The sequence below is a fragment of the Falco peregrinus genome, chromosome 2 (assembly GCF_023634155.1).
Source record: "Falco peregrinus isolate bFalPer1 chromosome 2, bFalPer1.pri, whole genome shotgun sequence".
NCBI lineage: Eukaryota > Metazoa > Chordata > Aves > Falconiformes > Falconidae > Falco > Falco peregrinus.
In genome coordinates, this window is record NC_073722.1 from 119,222,672 (window position 1) to 119,231,551 (window position 8,880).

Genomic DNA, 8,880 nt, shown 5'->3' on the forward strand with positions numbered 1-8,880 from the left:
CGGCTGTAGCTGAATGTCTGCCCTGGGCTCCCTGGCTGTCTCGTCAGCTGCCCAGCATGCTGCCCTTTTGCTCATCACCCAGTGTCAAGGAGATCAACTCATTAGAGACAGAGCCCTGCCCACATGGCTCCTGCATCCCTGGCCACCCTCACCTCGCAAACGGCTGTCTGCAGGATGGCATCAAAGCCACCCTCAGGGGCATCCAGGTTGCCAGAGATGCGCTCTTTCCTGAGCTCCTGGCTGAAGGAGTCGATGTTGCTGGTCAGGCGGATGACGTTCTTGAAGGAGAAAGGGGAGTCAGCGTTGTTCCACGGCTCACGCAGCCTAGGACAGAAGGGGAGAGCAGGGGGTTTTGTGGGGGGCAGGAGCAAGGGGTTGCCTGGGTGCCAGGAGAGGAAGTGTGGGGAGGGCACCAGAGGCTGGGGCATCCCTCAAGGGAGGAGATGAAGTTGAGCTGGCAAGTCATGAGCAGAGAGAGGTAGAATGGATGAGGGCAGAGGTGGAGAAGAAGACAAGACATGCAACCTGTCGTGGCAGAGCAGGGAAGGTGTGAAAGCAGAGGATGACACTGCTGGCATTGGCACAGTGCTACAGCAAGCCCTGAGCACAGGGTGGGGAGGCCAGGGGAGGCATTCACCACAAAGGGAGAGAGATGGACAGAGGCTCTCCCACCACAGGCGGTGAAGGTCAGGAAAGCCACAGAGAAACAGGAGGTGCCTGCCCTCCCCTCCGCCCTCATCTTGGGGACCCACTGGCCTCACTCACTTCTCAGGTCTCATGTCTGTCTGAGGGGATGAGACTTTGTCCACAAACTTGCCAAATCCAATGGTGTAATTGGAGGTCAGGGCTTGCAGAAACTCCGCTGGGAGGAGAGGAAGAGAGGGAAGAAGACACACATGAATAAAGAGATATCTGTGAGGGTGTTGCTTCAGGGAAAGAAGTCCTTTCCTGGGCATCATCTGTGCTGGCCACGTCTTAGATTAAGACTCCCAGACTGTCAGCTTTTAAGCAGTTTGGGCTTGTGGCTCGTCTTTCTTTTTGGGGTAGAAACCTATACTCCCTTTGGTAGCCCCTTTCCAAGACTGGAGCTTCTGCAGTAGCACACGCCACACCTATAGGTCTGGGATGCCAAAGCCACTGCACAGATGGACTCTGCAGGGCACCAGCCCCCACGCTGGGCTGAAAGGAGAGAGAACATGATCCCTGCAGGGCCAGGAGACAATCCCCCCCAAAGCTGCACAAAGCAGCGATAATAAGGAACTCTGGATAAAACAGACACCCATCTCTTTCTCTGGTGGTGGCAGAGAACTTGCAGCTGCAGGCAGGAGTGAGCTGCCGGGCTTCATCAGCACAGGAGCAGACTCCCCTCTTCTCTCAGCTCTGGTCTCACCTAGGTTTTGGCCCATGCTTTTGAGGTTGTCCAGATCGTCAGACATAGAGTAGGAGAAGTCCATGAGGATGTAGAGATCCACAGGGCTCTCCAAAGGCTGGAAGACATCCATGTTGAAGCTCTTCTCCTCCCCAGCTTGCAGCCGCACGAACATGCCCTGGGGGGACACCTGGGTCCTCTGCAGGGATGTATTGATGCTGAAATTCTGTGAAGAAAGAGTGACGTGAAGGGCGTGGGGTCCGTCTCCTGGGATAGACCCCATCCCCTGTGCAGATGCAGTGAGGAGGAGGCAAGGAGCAGGGAGACGCACGGGAAGGGGAAAGACAAGGGTGATCATGCTCCCTTCCCTCACGTACAGCTGAGGCAGCATCCCCTGTGTCCACACGTGCCCACTTGGGCACCTCCTCCAGACCTTGGCATTTTGCTTACATCTATTTTGCCTGAAAAGCCACCCCAGCCCTGAGCAGTCACGGCTGGCTGCCAACAGGTTCATCAGCTAGAAGAGGCAGAGCACTGTTTTTGAGTAAAGCCTATGTAAACAGAGGCCTGGACTTTGTATTTTTCCTGCTGAAGACTCTAGAGAAGGATGAAGGACACTGGGAATGGTGGGACCCCCTCAGGAGAGGGCTGTCTCCCCAGCACCCACCTGCTGGGTCTGCATCTCGCCCCTGGTGTACACGATGCTGGCCTCCCCGCAGCCGTACCGCAGCAAGTTCTCCCGCAAGTTGCAACGCGGCTCTTCAAAGCTCTGCCCAGGGGGTGAGAACAACGTTTCAGCCACAGAAAGCAGCAAATCCTCCACGCAGGGGAGAAGGGCACTTATCAGGAGGCAGGGTCCTCTGCTGAGACCGTTAGCGAGCCTCTGGGAGCAGAGGCAGGGCAGAGAAACGGGGAAGAGTCTCGCACAGAAGAACCAATGTCCCCCAACAAGAGGGAAATATGACCACCGGTGGGTTACTGGGTTGCCTGGGATAAGGCCCTCCCTCCAGCCTTTGCACACAGTTTCAGATCTGGCACACTGGCGTTTTCTGATAAACCTCTGCATTTCTGCAAGTTTGCCCTGGATTCCCCTCCCCCACCATTTGTCCGCACCAAAGAAAACCCATGTTTTGGCGCTTCCCACCCAGACCAGCTCTTTGCAGAGAGAAGCCGGAGCCAGAAGCTGACCCTGCTCTGGGGTCCCTGTCCCAGCAGAGTGATGTCCTCTGCCAGAGGGTGGGAAGCAGAGCCCCGGCCCCCCTGCAAGGTCTCACCTCGTCGGTGCAGAAGGAACAATCCTTATCCACTCGGATGCACTCAGTGCAGCTCTTCGCCCGGGACAGCACGCAGCGGTTGTCTACCAGGAAAGATCAGGGTATCAGGAATGGGAAAACCTGGGTGAGCCATGGGAGGGCATGAAGAAGGCTGATCCCATTCCTGGGGGAGCTGGTGGGGGTTTTGCATGGGTGGTTAATGGAAGTTGGCTACAAAACAGCAGTTGGGTAACCAGAGAGGGGCCCCAAGTGCTAGGGACATGGAAAACAGGAGGAAAGGCACACAACAGGCCTTAGGCACATGAGGACCAACATTTCTGGAGCCCAGGAAGGGTGCACAGCATCCCCGTGAGGCAGCACCAAGGGGACACCACAGACAGATCTACCACAGCCGCACTCACTTTTGCTCCTTTGGCAGAGGCCGGTGGCGCAGAGCAGGGACAGGAGGAGCAGCCCGGCACATGCCCGTGGCAGCACATCCATCCTCTTCCTCCTGAAACACATGGATTGCTATGCTGTGGAGAGCTGAGATGGACACGATCCTGGAGGTGATGGGGGCAGCTCCTGCAGAGCCCCTGCCCGGCCCCGCCGGCGTGGGACAGCCCTGCCCACCCAGAGAAGGTGATGCCTGGAAGCAGTCTCTGATGGCAGCGGAGCAGGGCACAAAAGCAAAACCAAGAGCAGCTTGTCCTCTGCTTGGGCATCTGCGAAAGTCTCAAAGTCCCCGGCCATGCCAGGGCTGGCAGCTGCCATGCCACCGCACCCCTGCGTCCCAGAGCTGGGGTGTCCAGCTCGATGGGTCACCAGAGCAGCGGGAGCCCAGGCTGCTCCTGGCTGGAGTCCAGCACCATCTACACATCCGAGCATCGACCAGGTCAAGACCTTGCTTTTCCTGGCAGGTTAAGGAAAAAAAAAAAATAGCAGAGGAAAACAAAGTGGCTGTCTCTCCCCAAAAACAAAATGACCCCTCCCTTCAGCTATTTCCTATTGCACTAAGAGTTTCCAGGATAGTCAAACCAACAATAAATAGAAGCTGAGGCCTTGGGAAATGCCAGACTTGGAGCTTTGGAGTTGCTGAATGAATCTGTGGTCTTCAGAGTTTGGCAGCTCCCCTCTGCCCTGTCCCAGTAGGACCCCTCGTGTGGATCCAGAGGCCAAATCCCAAACAGAGTTAACCATTCTCCCCACACCCACACGTGACTGAGAAGACTCAGTGCCATCCAGAAGTCAGCATTTGAACATGGTAAACAAAAGGGACAAAGCTGGAACTCGAGCTCTGCAGCTGCCGTGCTGCAGAGCGGCTCTGATTCTAGCACCCCAGCAGAGCAAGTGAGAGCAGTCAAGGCAAAAAAATCCAGTGGAAAGACATCTTTAAAGCATCTCCTTTCTGGAAGATGCAAATGTGAAATATAAAATGCAAATTAACATTCTTATAGCTCCTTGCTGTGCAAGCACTGACTCTAAAATAAATGAAGATAATGTGAAAACCACCTAAAAACAGAGAAGGAAAACAGGAATAGTTGTTGTGTGCAGTGAAGAAGTTTGAGTTCCCAGCAGGACAAACCAGTACTCAGACCAGTCACTTGGTTACTTTGCTAATAACAGCCTGACCTGGGGCCCAGGGAAATCCCTGGAAAGACCCTCTCTAGTCTCAACAGCACTGGATCACACTTGGCCTCTGGATCCTGCATCGGCCACTGAAGCTTATAGAAATACACCGAACACGTGAAGCTGAGCACTTGCAGAAATCACTGTGGCACAGGGCTCTAACCAACACAGCATCGACACCGGGGGACATCTCCCCTTGTGGTTGCGCTTTCTTCCCCATGACAGTCACTGGATACACAGGTAGCAAATGACAAGGCATTGCTATCTCATTTATCTTGTCTGCTGTGCCCAGGGGGATTTATCACAGTAATTAATGCCCCATAGCTGAAATGTGAGAAATAGGGAAACCTCAGGGCAGCATCTCTGCAGGGAAACCCAGGGAAGTTTTACTGTTGGTCATGATCTGGTAGAAAAAACGCTGTTTTTCTTACGGGTAAAAAATACCAGTTGACCAAGGAAATCCCTCTGCTTCCCTGCGGTGGCCCCTGAGCGGAGCTCCCTGGAACGCTGCCTGTGCCCAGCTCAGCCTCTGCGCAGGTCTGGCCTCAGGCGGTCCCCCCAGCCAAACCCCAGCGCTGGCTCTGAGGCCGGCAGTTATCCTCATCCCTGGACATGTCCGTGACCTCTCTCAGCAGCAGTCCTCACGCCACCGCTCGCTGGCAAACATCATGTCCCTTGCCACCAATATGGGCAGGTTTTGAAGCCAGGAAAATCCCCTTTTCCCTCGCTCCACCCCAGCGAGCCATGCCAGCCGCAGCGACTGGTGCTGCGGAGACGTGGGGAGATGCCAGCTAGAGGTGAGATGAAAGGGTAGGGAAGTCCTTTGAGCCCATCAAGGGAAAACACAGTGAAAACTTCCCTTGAGCACTCGGCAAATCCCATCTCCCATCATGGCAAAGGCCGTAAGGAAAGGATTGCTTGGCTCACACACCTGTCTACAAGTCCAAGTACACATCTAATTCATCTTCCTTCAATTGCAAGTCAAGAGAGAGTCACCAATGGGTTGACAGACACACCCTGGGCCTTGGGCACAAACTGCTCTCAGGTCTTTTCAAGTGCTGAGATAAACGGCCATAAAACTCAGCTCGATATTAACGCCCTGTTGCTCTGTGAGCCGCTGGCCTCCAGGGATTCAGCTGGCCGGTTGCCAGCGGGCAGGGAGCTGGTGGCACAGAGCATCGCCACTGCCGCTTGGCACCGCCAGCTGCAGGAGCACAGCCCATAATATTTGTGCAAAAACATGCAAGCAGCCATCCGTCCGTTTCAAAAGTGAACTCTGGAAGGGAAAAGGCCACTTTCACTTTGGAAAAACTGCAGGGGTTTGGTCCGGTTTTCACGATGACAACAACAATAAAAGCTGTTCAGTTGTGCAAAACCAAGGAACGAAGCGGAGCAGCTCCTGGCTGCTCACAGACATCCTACCCCATCCCAGGCCACTGCGCCCACATCTCCTCCTGGGTCCCTCCTGCTCCTCCAGCCTTTGCCTGCACCTCAGCACAGCTGACAACCTACTCCAGAAAGATCCAGGAATCCCAGAGCTTCTGGACATCTGGGCTGACTACCTCATCCCCCAAAACCAGGGGATGCTCCAAAGAAACCACTGGAGCAGCGAGAGGACAGGGCTGGAGCGGCAGAGCTCCATCATCCTGTCCCATCCTGTCCCAACCTCATCCCCACCCCAGCAGCTCCGTGCTGGGAAGGGACAAGGCTGAAGTCAGGTATCACCCCTGCGGGGGGTGGGGGAGAGGGACCAAGGAGCAGGTTATGATGAGCCACACGCCCAAGGTGGGAGCCTGGTTCCAGCTGCCGTGCAGGGGACACCCGGCAGGTTGGGGACACCAGAGTGGGAAAGCGAGGAAGATGCTCAAGCTCTTGGCACAGCCTTCCCTCCCTCCGGTGGGCACTCCCTTTTTCATGGCTGTAGCCCCCCCCGTCCTGCTGAGGGGTGCATTGGGACTGTGTAGGGGACTGATGCCCTGGCAGCATCTAGAGGAGCATCTGCTTGCCCACATGTGCTGAGGACTGCAGCACGCTGGGGCAGGCAGGCAGTGCTGGTCACTGCGGCCACCCTCAGCACGGGGCTGGGGGTCCCATGGGAAAGTTAATAGTGGTGGAGGCAAAGCAGAAAGGCAGCTGGGTGCCTCCCCCAGGGACCATGTCCTGCTCCCCCGGGTGCCACACAGTGACAGCCACAGCGGCTCATGCAGGCTCAGCTCTCCTCCAGGTCTGGGCTGCGGGCACACGGATCAGGGCCACATCTCATGCTCTCTCCCTCCCCAGAATACGCGGCAGCACAAAGCTGCCAGGGGCCATGCTCCAGAACTTGGAAATTATCAAGCCAAGCCCCCCAGAAAACTCAAAAACTTGACCCACAAATCACTTAAACATGAAATCCTATTTATCTTTGCTTCTGTTTTTCTGCCCTGGGCATGTCTATGCCACCAGGGAGCTCCATGCGAGTGGCACCAGTTCCTGCTTCCAGCAAGAAGGGGGATCTCAGCTCCCAGGCTGAGCTCCAGCCCCGGACGCAGCCCCTGGCATCTTCCAGCAAAGGACAAAACACAGCGGGACCCAGCCCGGGGACCCAGCCGGTGCTGCTGGCAGCTGGGGAGCGGCCAATACCACCCTGTGCTGGTGGCTGCGGTGCCATCTGTCCCTCTGTCCCCCCGGGTTTGGGCAGGGGGAGCCCCGAGGGTCAGGTAGGAAGCTCAGGACCCTGCCGGCGGGGCTGCCCAAATGCCAGCACAGCCCCGGGACCCTCCCGTCCGCCCCGCGCCTCCCCACGTGCTGCTCCCAGCGCGTTCACTGTTCCCTTGGCCCCACGAGACACTTTTCCTCACCAGCCCCTCCACGGGTGGTCCTCATCCGCCTTTTCCCCCTCCTAACCCCCACCTGCCAGCTCCCTCGCACCAATCCTTCCGTCCATTTCTATATTTCCCATCCATTTCAGACCCACCAGCTCCCGAACACCCCGATACCTGCGGTTCAGCAAAACTGACCCTGAGTCCCCACTCCCTCGTGGCCTTTTCCTGCAGGGACACCCCCTGCCCTTGCCCTCCCCCCCCCCCCCCCCCCCCCCCCTCGCAGGGGGTTGCCAGCAGCTGCCTCTTCTGCAGAACCACCTCCGTGGGTTCAGTGGGTCGGAGCCACCCACAGCCCGGCCGACCTTGTGCCGTTTCACCTGGGAAAACTTTCCCTGGGTGCCAGCTCAGAGGCATGACCGCTTTCTCCCCCGGGAGCGGGGCGGACGGAGAAGGCAACCTTTGAAACCTGCAACAGAGGGTCCCAAGGGCTCTGCTCTGCCTTGCCACGCTGCGGTACCCCCTCCTCCGCTCCGCGGCCGCTCACCCAAATACCTTCAGAGACAAAAACCGCACCGTGCAGCTCTGCAAAGCCCTGCTCGGTCACGAGTGTTGCCCTTCCCAGCCGGGCGAGAGGCATGAGGCAGCGTCCGACAGCCAAAACCAGCGGGAAAAGGGGGAACAAGCCGGCAGGGAGCTGAGCCCCCTCCCCACACCTCCTACCTACCTGCCTTTGCAAGGAGCCCCGCGCCTTATTTCACCCCCTGGTTAATCAACACAGTGAAATTAAAGCAAGCTGAACGCTAAAGAGCACAGATGAATTAATTCCACAAACCTCATTAGCGCTGGGTCTGACTCAGTGTCCAAATCCTCAGCTGCAGCCCGAATAACAGGCACCCACACACCAAGCCAAGAAATTCTTCCGAAGGCAGGGGGAGAACGTGCTGCTTCGCTGCTGCGACTTGATTTCCAGCCTTGGCCTTTTCTTCTTTTTTTTTTTTTTTTTTTCTTTCCCTCCCTCCTCTCTATTTTCTGTCCCTTTTCTCTTTCCGGTTAAACGTCAACTTCCAGTGCAGCAGGGAGGGCCGGCAGCCCGCGATCCCACATACCACCCCGCTGGCTCCTGTACCCTCCAGTCAAGTCTCGACTTTGCTCTCGCTCCCCTCGCTTCTCCCTCCCAGGGGGCTGGCGGGGAGGAAAGGTGGGAGCCGGGATAAATGAGATCGGATCCCAGGTGAGGACGAGCTTTATCCCAGCTGGGCAGGGAGGAGGGGGTGCCCGTGACTCAGGGTTGGCATCGCTCCCTCGCACACCTGGACAGGAGGCACAGCCCGCGCAGCCGCCCCGAGCCCTCCCTCCGCACAAGCGCCATCCCACAGGAAAAGGGCCGAGTGGGTGGTGGGAAGGTGCCGGGGGTGCGGGGAGGGGGCTGTGGGACATGGGCAGCGGCAGCTGCTTGGCTTCGCCTGTTTGCTCTGGGCAGAGCCGAGGGCGCTCCCCGGTCCCCCTTGCTGGGGGTTTCTCCTCTAAAGGTCCCACTGGGGCGTGTCATTCCCAGTGCCCAGGTAGCTCCCAGCTGAAAGAGCAGGAAATTCCTGCTGCGACAACAAGCCCGATGCCAAGCCCAGCCTCGCACCTTGCTCACAGAGGACAGATCCGGACAGACCCACATCCCGCTTTATCCAGGGCACGAGCAGGACAGCCCACCCCTCACGGCACTAGATCCAGCTCGTGGGTCAGTGCGACCCCTTGTAGCAACGTGAACGAGAACCACTCCCACCTGCTCCCAACGCATCCCACCAGGCTCCAAGAGCGCAAGGAGCAGCTA

The 8,880-nt window shown here is 57.4% G+C and overlaps 1 protein-coding gene across 4 annotated transcripts in view; it reads right to left on the reverse strand.

Annotated features, from left to right (window-relative positions):
- ITGB4 (integrin subunit beta 4) overlaps positions 1-8,433 on the reverse strand; it is a 31,174-nt gene extending 22,741 nt beyond the window's left edge. For 2 of the 4 annotated variants that reach the window (XM_027795710.2, XM_027795709.2), the window contains exons 1-7: positions 7,888-8,432; positions 3,045-3,136; positions 2,644-2,726; positions 2,037-2,138; positions 1,391-1,595; positions 766-862; positions 153-324 (exon numbers count right to left, since the gene is read on the reverse strand). In XM_027795710.2, the coding sequence (XP_027651511.2) occupies positions 153-324; positions 766-862; positions 1,391-1,595; positions 2,037-2,138; positions 2,644-2,726; positions 3,045-3,136; positions 7,888-7,892 (756 nt within the window). In that variant the 5' untranslated portion in view covers positions 7,893-8,432. Of the gene's footprint in view, positions 1-152; positions 325-765; positions 863-1,390; positions 1,596-2,036; positions 2,139-2,643; positions 2,727-3,044; positions 3,148-7,887 lie in introns of those variants that run through there. The other 2 variants (XM_027795708.2, XM_013304159.3) reach the window with 2 other exon arrangements.
- Positions 8,434-8,880: the final 447 nt, after the last annotated feature.